General features: G+C 42.0%; 1 protein-coding gene across 1 annotated transcript in view; it reads right to left on the bottom strand.

Annotated features, from left to right (window-relative positions):
• Positions 1–24,168, bottom strand: part of ALDH1L2 (aldehyde dehydrogenase 1 family member L2) — a 39,034-nt gene extending 14,866 nt beyond the window's left edge. Inside the window, exons 1-9 of the mRNA XM_075600572.1 lie at positions 23,971–24,168; positions 19,783–19,927; positions 18,027–18,261; positions 11,847–12,012; positions 9,466–9,567; positions 6,313–6,402; positions 3,426–3,560; positions 1,883–2,008; positions 1,155–1,246 (exon numbers count right to left, since the gene is read on the bottom strand). Coding sequence (XP_075456687.1) covers positions 1,155–1,246; positions 1,883–2,008; positions 3,426–3,560; positions 6,313–6,402; positions 9,466–9,567; positions 11,847–12,012; positions 18,027–18,261; positions 19,783–19,927; positions 23,971–24,018 — 1,139 coding nt within the window. The 5' untranslated portion in view covers positions 24,019–24,168. The remainder of the gene's footprint in view (positions 1–1,154; positions 1,247–1,882; positions 2,009–3,425; positions 3,561–6,312; positions 6,403–9,465; positions 9,568–11,846; positions 12,013–18,026; positions 18,262–19,782; positions 19,928–23,970) is intronic.
• Between the last annotated feature and the right edge of the window lie 227 nt (positions 24,169–24,395).

Here is a 24,395-nt window from a genome sequence, read left to right as displayed (position 1 = left end):
ATTTATATTAAATGCCGGGGGATCGCGTGAAGCCTTTGCAACTCTAAAAAACTTACCTTAACTCTGCCGGCATCACTCGTATCCATGGCAACGTGTGATGCGATGTCACACGCATCAAATGACGCTGCGGGTCAGGTGACGTGAGATAAGGAGGGGGCACAGAACGCAGCAAAAAAAGTGCGCGCCCCTGAATTAGATCACTCAAAAGTTGTAGAATAATTACTGCACACTATGCGGCTACATGTGTATACACATTAGTAAGGGAATACTGCGGAAGGTCCCCTGATAGTATAGAACAGGGTATGTCTTGCTCTCCACGCGCCCCCTCCCTCCTCCTCATGTGGTTGCCGGCATTTTGGCGTCATGACGCCACGTTGCCATAGCAACGCGACGTCACATGACCCCGAGGCGTCAAATTACGTCGCATCTCCAGATGCTGGCTGAACCACGGTTAGTGCAGTTTACAGAGGCCTTCGCCGCTTCCCCGGCACTTAATTTAAGTGCCTTCGGGAAGCGCATGGGGCCTCTGTAAACCCTGCACCCCCCGCAGTTAATCTCGCACCCTCCAGTTTGCGCACCGCTGGTATAGAAGACCATGGTGATACTCACGGTGTGATTAAATTGCAACAATTGGACCACAGAGTTTGTAAACTGCCACAATTGTATCAAAGAAGCTAGCTTTGAAAAATTGCAGCATGAGTGAAAACAAAATGTAACAATGTCATCGCTGCTAAAGAGAGAGCGATCAGAGCTCGTAATCTTGTTGTAGAAACTAATATTATAATATCTCTCTGCTAGTGGCTGCTTCGTGTGCCCACATCTTAATTAACTGGCTCAGCTATGTAGATCACTCAGATATTAGTATTAAAGCTGTAAGTATAAGACTGCAACCTGCGCTGCAGCCGCGCTACTGAACTGATGACGTGACGTCAGCACTGCCCATTTTTGTCAATATATCGAATCCCAGTTTGCACCCCTCTAGATTCATTACATTAGGCGGAGCAGGGGCCACCCCCCAACCCCCCAGGGTGACCTCCCCCCGGTCTTGTTCATCTATTCGACATTACATGTCTGTGCCAGTAAAATAATTAATCCAAACGTCTTATTTGTTCCTTATGTTCAATACCACAAATGTAATGGAATATTCAACTCACCTGACAACATCCATAGAAGCTGCTCCCGATTTGAAAAAGTCTGTGGTGTTGTCAACTGCAGTGACATTACTTAAAATTCCTTTCCAAATGTTCTGTGTGAGGAACAAAAACACTTATTTTACTATTGGATATGTACACAATACATAAGATCTGTGTGACTGATGAGTGCAGCAGAACTATACAAGCACTTGATGCAGTTTTTGTCCACATAGAGGATCTTTTTTTGCTTAGAAGGGTTGTGATTGGAGTGTGTTTTTCATAGTAGTTTTGGTGGCATTACTCATTATGAACATCATGAATATAGAATATATTAGTCCCCATTTAGAAGAAGGTTGGTAAGCATTTCTCTAACCTACCAACGTGTGTCCCCACTCCGCCAAAAAACCCAAAAATCTTTAGGATAAATGTTTGCATGCTTAAAAAAAAAAAAAAAAAAAAAAATCCTTATTGAAATGATATTTTCAAGGCTCTCCTAGATAACAACAATATTTCAAGGCAAAGCTTTGGTTTTGACCTTTAGATCATGTAATCATGTGTATTACAAACAAATGTTCACTTTGAATATTAAATGTGGTTAATTCATCTTTAGAAGATACACCAAGTCAGGAAAATAAAGAAACACAAAGGAAAATAATGTAAGTAAGAGAATTTCATCTGTAATACAAAGTGTTGTTTAATCCAGTACCCAGAGGCAGAAAGACATGATATCAGGTACAGGAAGCACTCACCCTGAGCTCGCACTCCACAGCTTTTTCCTGCTCTGTGAGTTCCAGAGCTGCAGCATCATCAGTGCAGAAGTATTTTGATGCAGGGATCATTTTTCCATCTTCAAACTGAAGGTTTCTGACAATTACCTGTAAATTACAAGCAGAAATGAAGTGTTATTGCAAATGTACATTTAAACTGCATGGGCAATATCCTTTACATCTAGGTTTTAACAACAGAAATGAATACACAGAGGACGTTATGTATCAAAGTCTATCAGCAACCAAATGGAAGCAAAACAATGCACCCGATTTATCAAAGGATGAGGTGCCATATGGAAGGGGCGCCCTCCCGCCTGCTTGGCTTCTCTGCTCACGCCTCCCCTTACCTTTTCTCCGGCATCGGTGGCGTAATTTGACGACGCGTTGCCATGGCAACACGTTGCCATTGACCCCGCGGCATCAGTTAACTCCACGCTGTCATGGCGACGCTTCGCCAGAAGCCTCTGGAGACAAGTTAAGAGATATACAGACGCCTCGCGCGCTCCCCTGGCAATTAATTTACATTTTGTGGGGAAGAGCGCGGGGCCTCTGTAGGCTTCGCGTCCCCCCCAGAAAATTTCAGGGGGCACGTCCCCCAGTTTGCGCACCCCTGCCATGGGGTACACTGAGATTTTTTGTTTTGATAGTACGTATGGTTCAACTTTTGGGGGGAATTTAATATTATCTCTCAAAGTTGATTCTTGTTATAACTAAACTACGCAAAAAGATGAATCTCAAGCAGTTCAAGCATATGTGTTTCTTTAGAATATTCTATCCTAACCCTCTAAGTGCTGCTCATCTGCCACAAAAGGATTAAAGACTGATTATTTTTATTATAACATTTTTAGTTGTTTTTTTACACTGCATCAATTTAAAAATATACAATTCATCAATGAGAAGAAGCAGTGATAACAATGAGGAAATGTATTTACCACCTTAAGTGGTTAATGGGCACGCGCCACGCCTTGTTTTGCCATAATTCATTTGTACTCCATTAAGGGAGGAGATAAAGCAGTGATGGGCAACATAGGATAATATAAGAGGCTATAAAGTGCAGCCTTTGCATAAGCACTAGTATGCAAGTGCATAGCCAGGTCATGGGAGTCAGACACTGCCCTTGCCAGAGTTGCCAGTACAGCAGCAGCAGCAGCAGAAATCATAGGGAGTAAGTACCCTGTGAGATGTGCGAAATCAGCACTGAGCATAAAATCACTCACATCAGCTCACTTTTTTGTTTCTCTCTATTTTCTCTCTTATGAACACACATGCGCTATATAGATACATACATTTAACTCACTTACAGATAGACATATAAGTCATAGACCAATTGCAAGCAGGAGATTTGGAAATGGAGCAAACTACAGTACAGTTGTGTGTATATGTACAATGTAGCAAAAGGCATTTATGTACAGTACTAAACATTCTGTGTGGATGTATTAATGTATCTCTTAACGCCACATTAAGCTATGCTATTACTTGAACATGCTATTGTCGGGTTACATTGTTATGCCTTGGGTTAACTCACCATTTTCCCATCATTACCAAAAAGAACAAGCCCATTTTTTGTGACGAGACACGGCTTTGAAACTCCATCAATCAACAAGGCTTCACCTGCAGGCACCGGGCCTTCCAATAAAGAAGATCCATAGAAGGTCACCATCTAGAGAGGAAAAACGAAAGGCGGAAACTTTAATGGCTAAAGGATTAGGACTCCTATCTACGAAGACATTTTCCTTCATAAGACTCTCTGGAGCTGGAAGACACCTTGCAGATCATTAACTTGAATGGGCGGTAAGATGTCTTCCAGTGCTAGAAGGGATCTGGGAAAAAGACTGCTTGGTAAATATGGTCTTACATCCTTAGTACTGGTACCCGCAGAATAATATTTATGTATAATTTCCATGTTAGTCTAATAAAAGTAATCCAGACATGGGACCAATATAAATTTCTGTGGAAAATACAGTCTGATTTACATTGCAATAGGGGATTCAGAAAATAGCTATATGATAGTACAAAACTGGGCCGCCGACAGGGGCGGGAAGAGGAGTGGGAGGGGGGAGGGGGAGGAGGGGGCGGTGATTACTGTCCCGGGATTTGCGGTTGCAGGGGACCCGGCCGACCAGCGCTGGAGGTTGGGTCCAACTTCTGTGTTCGGCTGCTGGGCCTCTAATTGCTGCCTGGCCCCAACTCTCCCTAGCTGCTGCTGCTGCGGTGCACCGAAGTCAGGGCCAATTTTCACATCCGCATGTAGGCCCGGCGCAGCACCAGAGACCCAGGTGAGAAGTGTGTGGATAGTGGGGTGTTTGAGTGATAGCGGAGGGGGGAGACTGTGAGAAGAGTGGAGAGGGGGTGTAAGAGAGGGAGAGAAAGGAGATAAGGGGAAGTGTGTAAAACGGGGAGAGAGAGAGGAGGGGAGAGTGAGACAGAGGTGGGGAAAGAAATACATGCATTACATCCTATGCACGTTAATAAGCCATTTAATTTGTAAGTTGCCTGTTTATTCTTGTTTCCCAAATGCGTAACCTTACATTTATCTGTATTAAACCTCATCTGCCATTTACCTGCCCACGTTTCCAGTCTCTCCAAGTCCTTCTGGAGAGAAATGACATCCTGCTCTGATTCTACCTAACACAATTTAGTGTAATCAGCAAACCTGAAAAGGTTCCATTTATTACAACTTTCTGTTGCCTTTGCAAAATCTAAGTAGACCCCATCAACTGCATTACTCTGGTCTAAATTCCTACTTACCTCCTCAAAGAAACTAATAAGGTTGGTTTGGCATAATCTATCCTTCATAAATCCATGCTGACCATTACTAATAATTTTGTTATCCATTAGGTATTCCTGAATGAAAAAGTCATTCTGCGTTAATTACTCTGTTTACTTACTCAGCTTAATTACTTTGCATGCTGCTCATTTGCATATGCCACAATAAAAACATCGCTAACATATCGCCACGGGAAAAAGCCGCTCACTTCTGTTTTACTGGTGGCAATATGGCTTTATATAGGTCGATAAATAAATTGGCGATAAACATTGATAACACCAACTTTTAGATCTATCAACGTTTAGTGAATTTGGGCCAGTGAGTCACATCGTGTCACACTACTCCGTTGCGCAAACAGTCTCAGCCGCGGAGAAAGAGAGGAGATTTCCTGACGCCTGAGACACTGAGGTAACGGACAGCCTTTGGAGAAAGAGACATAAAGAAACCTGCTCTCACCCAAACCTCCCTGCCATCTCCTGCCATGCAAATGGTGTTAACCTTCTGATTTAATCCTGACCAACCTTAACACTTGCCCCACAAAGCAAGCATCCCATTAGCCTGCACTCATGGCTATTGTCCCACACTCAGCCACTCCTACCACCCATTGTGACCAAACACTGTCATCTACAGCACTTACTCCCTCACTTACTGTCTCTGTAAGATTCCCATCATACCTCTTAGATTGTAAGCTCTTCGGGGCAGCTCTTCATTTGCTATTGTCTGATTTTGCTGCGCATATTGTATTATTATAATTCCCTGTACTGTACTCTTTGTGAAGCGCCGAGTACACTTTTGGCTCTATATAAATAATGACACACAACACCTCTCTGGAGATACCCAAAGTTACTTTGGAGCTACCGGAGGATAAAGACTGTATCGAGTATAACAACTAGGAACGCACTCTCAAGCGCCCTGAACAGACTGCGGGACATCATTGGTTATTACCAGCATGCACAAAACTCAAGACATGTTTTGTTAGTGAGTGATATTATCCTTTTTGCTATAGTTTTAATTAAAACTATATTACGCTGTCAACTTTTACCTTTGTTTAAAGAGATTCCTCTAACATGCATACAAACGGAACAGAGACACGTGTCCTTAAAGACACAGGAACAAGAATCACACACACACACACACACACACACACTCACACACACACTCACACTCACACTCACACTCACACACACACACACACACACGATGATTTTAACAAGGAGTTCAATCCGAGAGTATTTCTCACCACTAGCCTAGAGAATATATATCTTTGTCCTGACAATATTACACTATTTTTATATTGCTTTCAATTTGAATGTCTTCGGATCCATGCACCAAAAAAGGTCTTTTTTGGTACCATTTCAATAAAAAGGGTTTGGTAACCCATGGGATTCTGGCTGCAGGACTGCAAGACTGCTCTACACTTATTCCCTTTGGGACTTCTTCGTATTAAAATTGTATGCATGACTCTACGTGGAACATTATTATTTGTTGTCACCGTTTGACCACATTGGCATTTGTTTTGATTTTTGATTTTTTTTTAATTTTGCATATTTTTTAAAGTGATCTTTTTAAAGTGACATTATTTGACATTCACAGATACTTTCATTGTTAACGCCCGATCTCTCTTTTTTCCCATCATGCCACACACCTGGCCTTTAATTGCTGTCCACGCTCCTGGAACTTTATCATGTCCTCGGATCCAGTTATGGATTGCTTCTGCAGAGTTGTCCCAACATATCTAGAAAATAAATATATCCAACGTTTCAATGCCTTCACTTCCTGGCTCCTATACAATATGCTTCTGCTTGTTAAAACTTTGAGTGCCCCGGGACGCCGTGACTACATCACGTGCATCGGCGCTCCGGGTGGCCTGTGACGTAGTCACTATGTCACGTGACTTCCCGGCCGATCACATCCCCGTGGCTGCAAGAAGAACCGTGGGTACACCAGAAAATATAAGGGTTTCCTTCCCTAATGAGCAGGTCACCAAGCAGAGGGCTTCACTCCTATAGCCAATCAAAATGATTGCATCACTCTGTGTCCTTCAACACCCCCTAAATAGTGCTGAACATGCGGTGGGTTATTGAGACAGAGAGACATACATTGCAATATTCACTGTTGCATTTCACGCACCGTTACATATTGCTAAACAGGTGTTTCAGTGGATAATTACATCTAGGCTGAACCAAAATGTTGACCATTAAATAAACAGTTTTCCCTTCTTATAGGGGGGCATTTGTTGATGGGAGTGCGTTTCTGGATTGGGGGCGTTGTTCTGTGGTGGGGGGAGGGGCTGATTGATTGTGGTATTTGAGGGGGGCCTTTTGAGTGGGCTGGGCATGTCTGGCCTCATTCAGTAGGGTCCCCTGCGCCAGGTCCGGGACCGCTGTCCCAGCTCTCTCACCTTCCGCGGCCTTGAGAAAATAGTATGTAACCCTATACTTATGTGGCATCCCCAAACGCAGCAGAACCAGGGGGATCCAAATTAATATTCATTTCCATTTATATACCAAGTTTTTGTTAGCAACTTTAAAATCAGATATTTGCTTATGTTTCTTAGAAAAATATGAAAACGACTATATTGAACACAGAATTCTGGCCAGAACATTTTGCAGGGAAACCTGATTTAACCATGTATGAATTCCTTTAGGAGTGTGCTTTCAGAGAATATACACTTTTACTGGGGTATTTTTCTTTTACAGGGTTGTTTTCCCAAGTCACATACAGTATGATGTGCGCCTTTTCCATTTACCTCTGAAAAATTCAGGCGCGAAAAGGACTTGCACACTCTTGCTAGTTTGGAGGTCTGTGTTGGTCAGATAAGTATGCACACCTGTGCTTAGATGGTACCGCAAACTGAGGTAACACAGCAGGATATAATTTGGTATTCCTTTTTTATTAAAGCTGCAAACCAAGTTTTTTTTACAATAAATCAGCTCTGCACTATGAGAAAATACTTGTAGCATTTTTTTTAAACTACTGTGAATGACATTTTGAATGTATTATGATGTAACAACCATTTTTTGTTTCTATAGCAACCATTTACAAAGTCGCATCCCCTTGCTCTTCTGAAACAGGTTCTGGCACACCCCTTTCTGAGCTCTGCCCTCTCTCTAGCAGTGCACCAATTGTATCTAGTGATTGCCTGGTCACATGATCTTCCCCACTGAACTTTGCAAACTGTGAAACTCTTCTGAAAATATTAAACAAATATGTGGTGGTATTTGAAGATAGGACAATTTCAAACCTAAATAATAAAGATATTATATTGTCTATATACATACTGTATATATTCAGCATGTAACTAGTTAAAATAACTAATTTAGTACTAAGTTAGGAATTACTTTGGAAAATTATTAGCTGTCTCTGCAAAGATAAGAAGATAAATCAGTCTGAAGACAGGCAGGTGTAGAAATGCTTTATGTGATTTAAGAAACGTGGTATGTTTAATGTCTGCGGAGTTGAATAGTATGTGGTCTTGAGTTTGGAATCAAAGGTTAGTTAAAAAGTTAGTAAGACAATACAATACAGATGGGTCTTACAAGATAAGGAACATAAGATTAACTATAGTTACTTTAGTGACAGAACAAAGGAGGGTCTTCTAAATCAAAGTACATTTTGCTAAATGAAGAAACAGTGTTCTACTGTTGATGATTGACTAAGAACATTTTGGCTCCTGCCATTTCTGTTACCCATAAAACCACATAATTAAACTCATTAGTATAAAAAAAAAAAAAAAGAATTCTGTCTGTAGCTCTAAGCTCCAAAAAACTATAAACATCAAGTTTTAAAGACCTGTAATTTACGCTAAATATGTGGGCTATTTTCCTATAAGCAACTGAAACCTGTTTCAGTCTGAGTATCTACAGAATAACAATTACAGATTATACCAAGTAATCAAACAGCATTCATGTCTATGATTAAGGCAATAACATTTGGTCTCAAGCACAAAATGGTGCTGGTAAATTTGACGACCTTCATTTTCAATACAGGGTTTGCATACTTTAGCATTGGTGTATGTATAATTTACTAGTACATTGTACCACTTATGTTGGAGTGATTTGGGGAGCAGTCATGAAGAGAAATAGGAAAAGTTGTAGAGTATATACAAAACTCGCGGCAGGTGCCAGGGGTGAGTAAGAGAGGCGACGGCCTGAGGTGGCACTTTGTGTGCCTCCTTTTGTTCATAGTATAATAATACCAGGAGTGAAAGGAGGCACAGAAAATGCCACCCTAGGGCCAGCTTGATGGAGCGGCCATCGGTGCCACTGTAAGCTCCGTTATCTCTTTCAGCTATCACATGGCATTGCGCAGATGCCGGCTGATTGCCAAAATTCGTCCAGCAACGGATTTGTTCTTTGCCTCTGGAAGAAAAAAAAATTCCTAAAATTTTCGGATTGCTCTTTTGGAGAGTGATCCGCGGATCAAAGGAACCGCCCGCTCCGAGGCGGATGTAAACTCGCAAAAAAAAAAAATAAATAAAAAAACTCGTCCATCTCTACCCAAGAACCGAGCCCTGCAAAAATCCCAGCAGGCCCTATAATTGGTATGGAGTGGTTTAACCGCTGTCCTCGTGGGGTCCGGACTGCTCGCTCGCTCTCTGCCTCCGTCCATGTGACACAACCGGAGGTCGCATCTGTGCGCTCCAAAGCTAGAAACCGGCACATTTTTCCCGCCCTTTGGGGCGGCGGCGCTCTGCGCTCAATTTCAGCACGTGAGCCCTGATAACACTCGTTAGGAATGGGAAAGATCGCCATTGAATATTGCCAATATTATTACAAAAGTGTATTCCCGTCATTACCTGTGCATTTTCTTTCTTTTGAATTCCTTCATACGTAGCCCCATCTTCTGGCTGGCCTATGTGAGGTGCTTTACCGTCTGCAATTAACTGCACAGCTTCCACCTTAAAATAAATAAATAAATTAAAAATATTCAGACGTTAGGAGAGCTTTTTATTTTTTTCCCTTTATTTGAATTGAATCCACACTTCCTCTTTATTACACCACATCGCTGCATGTTTAACCTTTTGGGGGCCCTAGAATATAGCTACTACAGCATGGGCTCTGGCCCTCCAGGGGTCCCATGAGCTAGTAGCTACATCATGTATGCATGTCTTAATTTATATAGCGCCAAAAGTGTACTCAGCGCTTCACAAAGACAATACAATACAGGGAATTATAATAATACAACAACCACCAAGAAGGAAATATACCGCTCTCTAATATAACAAGTAATCAACAATAGTAAATATATAGTATATATGTAGCCTAAGTACCAATTTGGTACTGAGTGCTAAACTGAAACCCATTTTCTAAATGTAGAGAGGAGGCTGCTATTAGCAGCCAGTCTCTAACAGGAGGCACTTTAATGATGCTTTAATTATTATATTATGATAAATGTTACGTTTTAAATAAGCCACGGTGCGCATCATTACAGTGCCTCTTGTTAGAGACTGGCTGCTAATAGCAGCCTCCGCTCTACATTTTGAAAATAGAATTATAATAATACAATAAGCGCAGCAAAATCAGACAATAGAAAAGGAAATCCCTGCCCCAAAGAGCTCACAATCATGGTCTATTGCGGCTTATTTTCAAACACAATCTGGCACACAGGGAGACTGGAGAGAGAGAGGACTCGCCGTGATTGCTCTGAGAAGTGACCACGTGATGGCGATGTGCCGGAGGCGCTGTGGCGGCCGCGACCCCTGCGGCACCCAAAGGGTTATTATCATGAGATAGATGAAGTACAGTAGTGGAAGAGCGTAGTCTGCATGGTACAATGGCTAGCACACCTCTAACCATTACATAAGCGCACTTTCCCAACACTAATGCAAGTTGTGTTCAATTAAAAGAAGGAAAAATACTGCATATAAAAGACAGTGTTGCTTTTTTATTTAAATTTGTATATGTTGTTTCCAATTGTGGTAAATAACCGGTGGAGGTTGAACACCACGTGGAAAACTACCTAGCAAATTACAAGTTATTTTCCACAGACAATATAAAATATTATACTGTATAAGAAGTTTTAAATCCGAATCATGCTAATATCTGTTATTTCCCCCTATTTTTCCATATGACAGTGCAAACCATTGAACTGCTGTAATAGCTGTAGTGTAGCATAGCCTCCGGCCGCTACCTCTTTCTTTTGGTCCCTAACAGTATACGTCCTGCTAGGGACAGGCACTCGAGGGGTTAATTCCTCATGTAGGCCTAGTGTGCTATTGCAGCCTTGGATCCACTTACTGTATCCAATGTCGGGCCTAGCAACAACCTGAGGGTGTCAGTCTGGGGGAGTATACTGGCTGGGTCACAAGAGGTTTATGTGACGCCTGTCAGTATCAGACCTGCCCTGTTATGGGGCAGGGTTACAAGCCCAACCCCCAGGGTATATACTGGCACTCTCCCAGAAGTCATTGTGTCTCTTTCCCCCCCTCCCCCCCTTCCTCTGGAGTGATATCCCCACTAGGGGATACAGCAGGATCACCAGAAGGGAACCTAGATAAGATTTATCGATAAATTAAGCTTTTCTGCCAGATCTGTGCTATGTGCGTTTTTCTCCCTCTCTCGCTGAGGTACACACCGAGTGACGGAGACCATTGGTTACTTCTCCATCTGTTCATTGATCTACATTGCCTGAAAAACTCTTATCTCTTGTGAGTAGGATAGACACAGGAGCCAAGATTGATAGGAATATTCCCAGCATTGTATCTACATCTGCACTTAGAGTTTTCTCTCTCTTTATGTTTTTTTCCCTTATGCTCCCCCTGGATCGTGTGATACAAGTTCTACTATTTGGGGAAGAGTGAAGACAACCCCACCAGAGGGTTGAAGCAGGGGGTCTTTATATTATATTGTATATTTTATATATTTTCACTTGTGAGTTTTTGTTTAAAGCACTGTTCACCACACCAAGTCACTTGGTATATATAGGGCACTTAGCGCCTTTATTACACCTCTCTTGCACATATGAAATTAAGATAACATATAGGCAGGAGCACATCAGGTAAAAATTTGAATTTTGCCAGAATGTCCTAGCTTTATTCAGGAGGTCACTGTTGCAGTGTACACATATTCATGCATACGCCAATACTACAGTACAGAATGTATTCATATAGTAGATGTATGTATGCATCTATCTATAAAAACACACAGCAGTGCACTTTCACATGTCATTAAAACTTACCATGCCTTTGATACCCTCAGGAAAAAGAAAACGGTTGTAAAGAGTGTCCACGGTATCATTAGGCTCCACGTCACACACCCTTTGCAGCAGAATCGGTCCAGTGTCCAGGCCATCGTCCGCCCAAAAGACAGAATATCCAGCCTTTTTATCCCCATGAATTAAAGTCCTGTAAATGATATACAGTCTGTTGATTTTGTTTTCTTTCATTCATATGTTATGCTAACTTTGTAGAGAGAATAATTGCTAAACGCAGTAACACATCACTAAAGAGTGCGTCACCCACATAATGTGCCTGGACTCCAGAGTGTGCAGTGCTCGCTTCTCAGGGCACGCGGCTCGGTGACAGAAGGGAATAGAACGGCCCCTGTCCAAATGCTGTGAAGCCCTCTGCTTTTGCGTGGGAATATTTCTGCACCATTCAATTGAACTCAAATATACCCGAACAAGAAAAGACTGATGTAAGCATTCAGATAAAGAGATGTTTTGACACATGGCCCCATTTTCTGATACGTTTGACTCAGTCGCTTAGATCGCGCATCCTACCGGACGCAGACTGTTAGGTAAGGAAGTTTATGCCACCACACACCTGATGGATTTTTATGCTAACGGATAGTGAAACAAATGGTGCGCAATGACATTAAAATGGAAAATGATAATATTTGCATCATATAACACCTCCCTTGACCTCCTATTGACACTTCTCAAACTGCAAGCTGACCCACACAGAGTACCTTCATAGATTGAATATGATGCCATTTGTGTCAATTTCCCTTCAAAACTGCCTACATATATCATCCACAGATATATTTTGACATTTTTCATGTTCCTTTTTGCAATCCCAATTTCATAAAATACTTTTCAGCTCATGCCAAATTATTAGCAAGTAAACAGCTTCTACCCCCACCTTCCAAACTGTAACGTCTTACAGTCTAGTACAGGAGTGGCCAACTCCAGGACTCACGGGCCACCGACAGGCCACGTATTAGGGATATCCCTGATTCAGCACAGGTGGCTCAGTCAACGACTGCTCTAGTACAAACTGCTGTATTTACCATATCCAAATCTGCCCACGTTTATTTGTCACTTTGCTCTTCTCCGTACCCCTCTGACTGATGGTGGATGAGCAGAGTGAGCAGTTGGCTTTGCTTTTCTAAAAAAGCTCCCTTCGAAAAATGTATATCCAAAAGCAAACTTCCATGTTAATGTGCAAGTGCATGATGATGGGCCTAGGAGGGTCTGAAACATTGGTGCATTTATCGGCATTATAGAACTTTTCACTGGGATTTTAAAAAATAATAATAAAAAAAAATAATCATACATACATACATGTATTCAATATATGTAGTATGTAAAACTTCCCTATTTGTCCTTCTTGACGTTACTTGTACTTTACTATTGTATAGAGTTTGGAGGAAGTCGTTTTACTCACTAGCACCTACAGTACCAACCCATACCTGGTCCTGGACAATATCCAAAAATGTTTATCTTAAAGGAAATAAAAATACCACTTGTGAGCACATTCACATCTCAGACAGGTTCACAACCCTGCCTTTCTCCATTATCTCTTAGCATACAATGCTTCCAATGCAGCCAGGGATTCTGGGTAATGACATGCAAATGAGCACACCGTATGTACACTGTACGGGTGAAGCGTTTTTATCACTTTCTTACTCGCCATAACTTTCTTCCTATCTTAAAAGGAGCAATCCACCCTAACTAATCTCCATTTTATATTTACAGGGTTTGAACTAAGGGGTCACCCAAAGCGGAACCTCACTATGTCCAGCTCCAGGGATCCCCCAGTTCCATGGATACTTACTGGTGAAGTTACAAGTATTAGTTATGGTTTTTAGAGGGGATTTCAATGGGAAGCCACAACCGATAACGTTGCAGCTTCCTAGTGGCCTGGGATTTAGCAGCTACAGCTCAGCCCCCTTATAACGCTGTGCCTGGGGTCCAAAGAATCACCTCGCGTTAGAAATAATGTACAATTATATGCACTGTACAATAAAGTATTTAAGATACCAATAATCGATTTGTAAAGTATTCATAATTACCAAAATTGGGAGCCACGCTTACACCGCGTTATAACCGGATTCGCGTTGTAACGGGGTTGAGATGTATTTTGTTTCCCCATGGGGAGATTTAAACCCAGTAACGTCACTGGTAAGTGTCTCGGGAACCAGGGGGCCCCTGGATCTGAAAATAGAGGTGTTTGGCTCAAAGTGGACCCCTAACTTCCCACCCTGTAGACAGGACTGCTCCTTTAACTAGCTCATTAAGTTTTAATCACGGAGCTGGTGCTCGGCATCACAACATGCATAAACTAAACCCAACATATATTTTAACAGCGCAGAATGAGCGCATACCTTTACCAAACTGCGCGTGCCCAGGAGTATAAATGGCTAACACATCACCCTAATATTACTCCCATTATACTTTCCTTCACACTTGATAAACTAGCCCCACATGGCCTGTTCAATACACATTAGATTAAGGATGGGAGTGCCTGCAATGACCTGAATGGGGTGCGATACCCGGCATTGGCGCTGACTGAATCTCCCATTTAGAAACAAAATAGATAAACACACAGTACATTGTTTCTGCCAGAAACAACACAGGCAGAGAGGGAGATTATATTACACTTCAATATCCAGTCCTATGTGAGTGCTCTTACTGTGCTGTATATCACACCAACATTACCACAGCAATGCTAATGCAGCGACTGCATTAAGAGGGCAGCCACCGTCATGGCTCCAACTCACGTCAGTTCTATACTATCAGAAGGGCCTGCAATGCATTGCTCAGTATCTGAAACACATACAGCCATTTACACTATATGAAGGAAAGGAAAGAAATTGTAGTATTATTATTCGCTAAATTCCTTTCTAACTTGCGTATGAAATAATAAATGATGTTACAAGTGGCTTAAATCCCATTGCACTATTGATAAATACTGAAGAAGGCCCCCGAGATGAATACTAAGTGGAATGCCGAGATCATAACGCTTTATGTTAGACAGCCAGACATGAAGACTATTTGCGGATATTAAACACGGTGTCAGATGTGTACAAAGTCAGTGGTGGTGTAATTGATGAACCATACACTCATCTTAATTGTTCTCGGTGCAGGATGTGAGCCAAGAGATAATTGTACTTTCCACACCAATGATTCCCTTCTGGAAGAGCACATTTCTGTGCTAAAAGCCAAATGGTGCACAAACAGAAAGAACATACAATGAAGTATTACAGGAATCACGAGGATGAACTCATAAAAACTCTACACTGTATACACCGTATGTATATAAATGGATATATCATTATAATACCTTACTGATTCTCTCCCCACCTCCCCCCCCATTTATTCTTCTTATGGATAGATTAACCGTTTTACTATCTAATCTAGCAGTACACATGGAGTGGTCTTATACTGTAACGTTCATACAACAGCAGCAGCTCATATCAATGAAATACATGCCGAGATTAGGAGAAAGAACTTCAGTTATATCTGCAGTGCAACGTTTTATCTGTAAACCTACTTGGACACACTCAATTACTAACTATTGCAAAGAAAAGGGGGGGGGGTGCGGGGGGAAGGACTGGTGTACCGAGACAAAGACACCGTGGGAACGGAGAAAGATTAAGGGAAAAAATATATTGTTTTATTAACTTCTTCACTGCCTGCACACTGCTCCAGCAGTGCGAAGGTTAAATGTGTTTGGCTACACATTATTGGAGCCTCCTATCTCCAAAAGAGAGCTTCTGTTAATTGTGATATTACACAGCCAAATGGGAAAAAAAATATTAAACTAACACTTCAACATGGTGATGTCCTACTGGTTATTATGGCAAATCCATGTTCTATTTTATCTGAGTCAAGAGTAAAGAGCAGCTATTAAGGTGGAAGAATATAGCGATGATCACAATCATCATGCATGTCCTTTATCAAGAGCCCTTTAAAAAGTAGTGTACTATATTAATATTCCGGTACAAATATACACAGGGTTGCTAACGGATGTGATGTTTCCCAAGTAAACATGGTATCCACAAAGCTTACGCTACGCAAAAACTCCTACACCTCAGAATAGGATTAAAGTTACGTAAATGTAGGATACTGTTGCGATATCTTCCAATAACATGACGTTATGCACGTCCCGGTGTTACTCCTGTGCAGACCCTGAAATAGGTCTTCTGCTTTAGTGGAGAAGCAAATAACGCTGTATAAAATGTTAATCATACCAAACTCTGGAGTCACACCAACCCAGACACTGCAAAAGTCCTATTTCAAGGTCTGTATGGAAGGAACGCCAAGATTAGCTGTGAAATTAATAACGTAACATTAAGTCCCCATGTTGACGAACTTTAGTAGACTTCAGTGCTCTGCTCTTTACGGGAGAAAGCAGGAATTAATGTTATGTTATTGTCCTTTAAGGATACAGCTGTACTATAAAATAAGTGGCTTAATGGAACTTAGTGCATCTAGGCCCGGGGAGCACACATTTTACCAGCGGCGCTCCCGTCTTCCCTGCCTCGGTGATGGTGCCACCCCTCCCTACCTTAAAGCTGCGTCAAATAACGCTCGGGGTCACCTTACGCGGCGTCATTTGACGCGTGTGACGTCACATGGCCCCGCGGCGTCACTTGACGCTGTATTGCCATGGCGACGCATCACAGAGCGCCTGAATCTCGGTAAGCATAGGGTTGCAGGGGCCTCACGCGATCCCCCGGCATTAAATGAAATGTCGTGGGGAAGAGCGCGGTACCTCTGTAACGGCCCGAGCCCCACCAGCAAAATCTGGCGCCCCCCAGTTTGCGCACCGCTGATCTAGGCTGCAGATGTGCTATGGAATGCCAAGAACCCTTAACTGTGTATCCAATAGAAACAGTCTAGTATAACAGCCACATCTATCCCCCGATCATAATATGCACATTATCTCAACCTTTCAGAAGGTTGTTGTACGGGGAAGAATATCCCAAAACATTATACTGGCGTTGGCTGTAGCTAAAATCACAAAGAAAAAATATGTCCTCCGGCGCGTAGTCTCAAGTAATTGCAGATATATGAAAAGCAGTATATTAATGAACATATTAACTAATTAAATTTATTCAAATCACTGGAACTGGTCTATTCAGAGAAGAAACTCATTCATTCCAATTCCATTAAAGCTTTTCAAAGTTCAGCTCTAATAGTTGGTTAATTTAACCACATAAATGGCACTGCCAACTTAATTTGAAGTTGAGAAAATACCAAACAAATGTGGTTAAATTAATCAACTATTAGAGCTGAACTTTGGAAAGCTTTAATGGAATTGGAACGAATGAGTTTCTTCTCTGAATATACCAGTTCCAGTGATTTTAATAAATTTAATTAGTTAATTTGTTCATTAATATGCTGCTTTTCATATATCTGCAATTACTTGAGACTACGCGCTGGAGGACATATTTTTTCTTCGTGTATCTTGTTTGGAGGGACGTGGAAATCCCTCTTTGGACTTAAGTATATCCCAAACAGGACATCAACTATTTATTCTGTAATTGTTATTACTGTATTATTGTATTTATAGACAATTCACAAGTTGATTTAGTTATATTAGTTTAGTGGATAGCGCTGCTATTCTTTAGCTAAAATCAAACTGCACAGAATTACAGTCCAGCATAGGATGGGAATGAGAAACGTACTGTGACAAATCCCTGTATATAGTGCGCGTTCACAATCCAAGCAAATTCTTTCCTATGTGATTAACTGAGGTTCCAGGAACGTTCATTTTATTTTACAGACAAATCAGCGGCAATGCCATAAATGATTTCTGTATATTCTCATGTATGTTATAACGTCAATGGACCGCTAATGAATGTGACGATTGGCCCCAATTCAAAATAGTGAGAAGCAGTGTAACGCCTAGTTACTGATGGAAGCTGATCATTAACTGCGTTTTACCCTCAATTTGCATTATATCGCATAGATACAATTGACTTCGAAAACTGCCAAGCAAAAAGCATTAACAAACCCCTAACACAGGCATACTGTACTTTCTCAAGTAGGACTGCAGTACGTTTGGGTGATAATCCCAAAGTCTGTTGAATTAACTAAACCGTTCACCTTTTAAACCAAAATGTATGGCTACCAGACAATGTTCTAACCTTAAAGCTGGTTAATGCTGAAAAACAAGGCAAACCTCACCAATTGATAGCAGAAGCACCCCTGTGGCGCGGGAGGATGGAAGGGTGGTAGATGATAGAGCCATGTTCGGGATGGTCAATAACATCCATAGGAATAAACTGTGTGCAGAAGGGAAGAACGTTCAGCTCAGCACCTACAGATTTATAGGCTGCCACTACTTCCTGGATAGACTTCCCCTTCATTCTCCACCGGGGAAACTTAAACACTGGTGTGCCGTCCTTCTCCGCAGCCACCGCTGAGAAATAGGGAGAGAATGAAAAGTCAAGTTACATGGAAGAATTCACCCAAATAGCTCCCCCTGTAGTAAGATATAGTGGCAACTTAAGGAGATATGGATATGATAGTCATCTGCGAGAGATGCATCTGTGCTTCCAAGTGTGTAAAGTAATAGCAAGTGAGGCAAACAGAGACAGAGGCTAAATTTGCAGGAAATTACTATGGTATATAGAACTGTGGCATTGCACCAAATGAATAAAGACCATGCAATCATTTTGATTAAAAAAAAAATCAAATAATGCACTGTTAAAAAAATAAATAAAATAATAAAAAAATTAAAAAACATGGCATTTTACAGGCGCATTCATAATGTTACTGCCTTTGAAACAGGAGAACTTGGCTCTAATCCCAATGTTAGCTTTTCTTGGGCAAGGCACGTTATCTCCCTGTTGCCTCAGGTGCCAAAATGAGATTGGAAACTTCACGGGGCAGGGACTCGTGTCTGCAAGAATTATATGTATAGAGCTGCATACATGGTCATCATTATATAAAATATATATGTGTGTGTGTATGCTAAGTGATAATGGTTGAAAGGCAATATTTGAATATTACTCTTACCAATAATATATCACAGGTTAATAACTCCATCAATGCTGCGACACATTGCACACTCACTGTATATTGCACTGACATGTATTCATAAAAGGAAATTACTCCTAAAAAGATTTGTATAAATATGATTTGCCTTAAAAGAAGGCAACAGTAAAAAAGCTCAGCAGAGCTGCACATAGGGATATAAAGCTCTCTACACAGTTCATTTTGTATCAGATGACACACATCTTGGATGGTTCAAATTTATTTGCTGTGAAAACCTAATTTTATGCTTCTGTGATCTGATGTGTGAATGGCAGCTAGTGATTTTTCAATCCTTTTCTGCCGAGATGTAATACATATCTCATTCTGCAGTATTTAGGTCTCAGTGATGATCTTGGGAATGCTACGCACAATATATCCTGCCTATACAATGTTGTTTAATGGATTTATGAAGGCATCATTATCGGTTCTGCTGTCCATATAGCAACTCTAAATATAGTGAGGGGCGTGTTAACTCAATCACTGCCTGATGGACCTACATCACAGCAGGAATAGGTCTGCAAAAATTATGTCCTACAAAAAAAATGTATATTGTCTTATATTGTTGACGTAAACAAGTGTACTGTAGCCTAATCGCCATTCTAACATGTGTGATCTCACCAAGGTTTACCAAAGATTTGATAATAAAGGGTTTATACTACTTCCCTTTACATATCCCCTATATATAGAAGTATGATTATACAGTACCTGTGCATGAATGCTGGTGATATATAGTGTGGGAAAGGAGCTGTAGTTTGGGATTGTACTCAGTGTTAAGGTAATGGAAGTGTCTTGGGAGTCCAGTATCTATCTTAGGGCTGCACAAGAAACCTGTTCTGTATTGTACTGCTTGCTGAACGCCCACCCCAGCCCTGTGTACATGTGTATCACTGCACATAGCACTTACCCAAAGGATCTGCCTTCCCATCCTTGTCTGGAACTGTAAACACTCCAACAACTTTATGTCCTTCTTTGCGTAGGTGATTATACACCTCTTGACCAAAGAGACTCTGACCAATTAGGGCTAGCCTTAGTTTATTTTGATAGTAGACCTGTCGGAAAAAAAATGATATCAAACTGTACTTTCTTCTTGTCTGTAACATGTATGTGTGTGTGGAGTACACACACACACACACACACACACACACACACACACACACACACACACACACACACACACACACACTAGCCAGTAAGTCTTTATTGTTTCTACAAACTAAGGAGCCAAATACTACATTTAAAAAGGTGGTAAACGGAGTTGTCCTCTGATCAGTTTCGGAACTCCAGCCATAATATGATCATTAATAAAGACAACCAAAAGGTGCGATTCCGACCTGTGTGATGGGCCTGCAACACAATGCCCTTCACGTGTGAAGAGATGATAAAGATCATATAGTGTTTAGATGATTGTATATGTTTTAGCAAATAATTTACAAAATTAAATATTTAGTCAAATAAAGGTTAGATCTGTAACTCAGTCAATCTGGAAAAATGCATATAGTGTACTGAGCATAGAGAATATTGGACTGAGAAATGTTAGAATGGGGGGGGGGGGGGTTTACAACATTCTTGCTAGGTCAAATCAGAAAGCTGATTATACACAAACATGTTCAGAATATTAGGTTGTTGCAATACTCTGAAACATATTCCACACGGACGTAGATTCCTTTGTAATACCTGTGACATTATTTCCTTAGTTAGATATGACACCCCAGAATTAAACGATGAGTTTTAAAGATTGCACCATAAAAGACTGGCCCAGATCCACAAAAGGGTGCTAAGCTTTAGCACACCTCTACCACCATGTATTGGATTGGGAACGGGAGAGTAGAAGCTTAGCATCCTTTTGTGGATCTGGGGCTGTGAGCTCTTCAGTCAGGGATCCCTCCATTTATCGTGTATGTTTATGTTGGATGAACATCTGAAGTTACAACTTCTTGTATTCTATATTACCTGCATACAGGATATCTCTGCAGCCTACGTTCTCTGTGAAGCACTGTGTACAGTAGTATATGGTTGCACTTATGCATGGTGAAATTACACATAGGCTATAAATAGCATTAGTAATTACATTGTCACAATTAAAATGGTAAACAGTACATTATGTGGCTGGGTGCTTTCACTTCATTGCAACTTCAATATCTGTGTCTATGCGCGTTGTATATTTTAGGATTGAGCAGCTTCATATTTACAATGACAGCAGAAAACTTCACCCGGTGCTCAGTTGTTGAAAATTACAATAAAAGTTTTACAGTGTGTAAATATAGAATGCACACCCAAAGTGGAGAAACAGATCGAATACTTATACACAACCGATGGCAGCGTCTCAATCCAAATAAACCTCTCTCCTCGGTTATTAGTAGCAGTTTTGTATAGTAGTTCAGGGAGCACAAGTCATCGGTAGAAATATATATAAAAAAAAAAAAAACACAAAATAGTGCAATCCTGTATATCAACACTAGTGGGGGGGGGGGGGGGGGGGACTTGATAGAAGAAAATTCCTTAGGAAATGCACACTCACAATTTCAAGAAGATATATAAGCGTTGTAAAGCCCAAAATAAGGGTGGAGGTTTCTTCACCTACTGCAGCTTTAGATTGTCCCAATGACCAATGCTTGGCCTGGGATGCAGGGGTAGTCGTGTTCAGGGTCGGGAGCAGGCAGCGATAGTCGTGTCCGGGGTCGGGAGCAGGCAGGGGTAGTCGGGTCCAATTCTGGGGTCACGGCAGGTAAGGGGTAGCCGGGTTCAATTCCGGGGTCGGGAGCAGGCAGGGATAGTTGGGTTCAATTCCGGGGTCGAAGCAGACAATACAGCAGGTACGAGCAAAGTACTTAGTACCTTGTACCCGACTACCCCTTGCCTGCCCCGACCACGGAATTGAACCCGACTACCCCTTGCCTGCCGTGACCCTGGAATTGGACCTGACTACCCCTTGCCTGCCGTGACCCTGGAATTGGACCTGACTACCCCTTGCCTGCTCCCAACCCCGGACATCACTATCCCTGCCTGCTCCCGACCTCGGACACGACTACCCCTGCATCCCAGGCCAAGCATTGGTCATTGGAACAATCTAAAGCTGCAGTAGGTGAAGAAACCGCCAACCCTTATTTTGGGTTTTACAACGCTTATATATACTCTTGAAATTGTGAGTGTGCATTTCCTAAGGAGCGTTCTTCTATCAAGTTCCCCACACCCCCTCCACTAGTGTTGTTATACAGGATTGCACTATTTTGTGTTTTTCTTTTATTTTTTTTATGTTTCTACCAATGACTTGTGCTCCCTGAACTACTATACAAAACTGATATTTACAATGGCCAGAGGAAACGAAATGCAGCAGCAGTAAAGGGGTTAATATGATCTGAACCCACGAACCGAAAGGCGGGGCTCTGAGCTCTTTCCCAATTGGCTGATGCAGTGATGATGTCATGGTGAGACTACACACCTTAAAGGCACAGTTTCCTGCACGGGTTATTGTAAACAGAACAAGACATGTAATATCCCAGTTAATAAGAGTCCATAGCAAAGTGCATCTCATTTACATACAGCAACAACGTGAGGCAGGACTGATGCACAGAGAAGCGGTCACTGCGCAATTCTTTAACCGGATACAGCGCTCTACTAACGTTGACAAATTATGTTAAAATCTAGTAAATGTCCGAAAATGAGACGTATGCTGCCAACAACTATACATGCAACACAGAGACAATCCTACTGGAAAAGTGTGTCCAGATTGTTGGATATCCTTATTTAACATGATTGTGTCCCCCTGTAACAAGGCGCACTAACACCATTTAGTGACTTCCTCTTCAACCAATAATGTACGGTGGAAATCATGTAGCATTTCCTCCATGTGTCTCTGTTTACCAGTGATAATGCATGAGAACTGCCAGAAGCCCAAACAATCCCCATTCTTACCGCCCCTGACTGCACGTTCTATACACACAGGGACACATAGAATAATACGGAGGCGGACACTCCATGTGTATGTAAAATAGTGCATGGTGCATTCTGGTAGCCAGTACACTCAAAATAATCATTACAATCCCTCACATAGTAAAAAGAGACCGAAACTGTAGCCCTGGTTTAACCCAATCGCTGCCAAGGGGGATAGCGACGCATTGCATCATTTAAACTAAACAGTTTGAATGAGTCGATGGGTAAGAGAATCAATTATCCCTACATACTGCACTTTAAACAGAACCCCCATTCACGACCTAGCGACTGCTGTCCTGCTTCTCGCATGCAGCTCCGATATTGCAACGTGTCCTCTGCTCATTCCCATGTTTGGCGTTGCTGATGCAATTTCCAAGGCGGTTGACAGGGAAAAGCCTCTTTACCAGAGTCTCAACGTGGCTTCCAGCAGTAACCACGGTTACACCGCTTAGCATAAGCAACCGAGCCACGGATATCACCATCGTTATTAATATTTGTGTTATAAGCCTAATTGACCGCAATGTAGATGTACAGATTTCGTAATAATAATTTCTGACATTGAAACCCAGAGGTGGCAAAATGACATTCTCAGCACTTCTGTAATGGCAATATCATGTTTGCAGATCCGCAATTGCATTAACCAGTCGCTTGCCGATCTACAGCTAGAAGTGATGTAGCCGGTTGAAGGACACAGTAACAAGCTGCATTCAAAATGTAGCATTATTGTAGTGACAGTCGCGCCCCTAACTAATGTATGACATAAAATGCTAGTGAATACGCACGTTATTCTCCCACGAGGGTCACATCTGAAATGAATAGTATCGCACATATTTTGATCATTCATATTTAACAGCTTAACCGCTGCAACACATTAACCGGCTCAAAAAAAAAAACTGATTGCACCTTTTATTGTAGCATTTGTGATCCTGTTGTAACAGGTTTATCTTAATCACTTAAAGCTCCCATTACAATATTTCCATCTGTATTGCTGAAACCCTCCCAATATTTCCATGCTGATTGTTTAACCCCCATTGCTACCCACGTTGGATGTATCCACAAGGCAGAAGGGGTTATTATTAACCTAGTGATTGAGTGCCAGTGAGTGGGTGACCGTGCGAGCAGATGGTCCGGTCCTTTATGTCAGCGGTGACAGGTTACTCACTGTGGCGGTGGAGAACTTCCTGACGAATTGATTAGCTGCCCACAGCATGTCTGCAAAGAGTTCAGCTGAGAGTCACACACACAAACACCCCAAACAGCAGCGATGGGTGAAGCAGGGGCTCAAGCCTTGCACCCCCCCACTGCAGCGCTGTGCAAACACGGACCAGCCGGGGGAACGTTCCAACAAGACCACGCCCACCACTGTGACCACGCCCACCTGTCAAGATCTTCCCGCAGTCAGCGCCACGCACGGCCCTCCCACACTGCAGGCCGCGTTCCTTCATAGGGCATTCCAGCACAGCGGAGTGCCGAGACCACGCCCCACTTCCAGGACACGCCCCTTTCACAAGGCACCTGGAGCGGCTTGGTTGCAGATGGAATCGGACGCGCAGCAGCCAGAGGTGGGGCCGCGGCCCGGAGCGAGAT

This window comes from Ascaphus truei, chromosome 5 (genome assembly GCF_040206685.1).
Source record: "Ascaphus truei isolate aAscTru1 chromosome 5, aAscTru1.hap1, whole genome shotgun sequence".
In the NCBI taxonomy this organism is placed as follows: domain Eukaryota; kingdom Metazoa; phylum Chordata; class Amphibia; order Anura; family Ascaphidae; genus Ascaphus; species Ascaphus truei.
The sequence above is the reverse complement of the archived record's forward strand: the minus strand, read 5'-3'. Positions and strand labels throughout refer to the sequence as shown.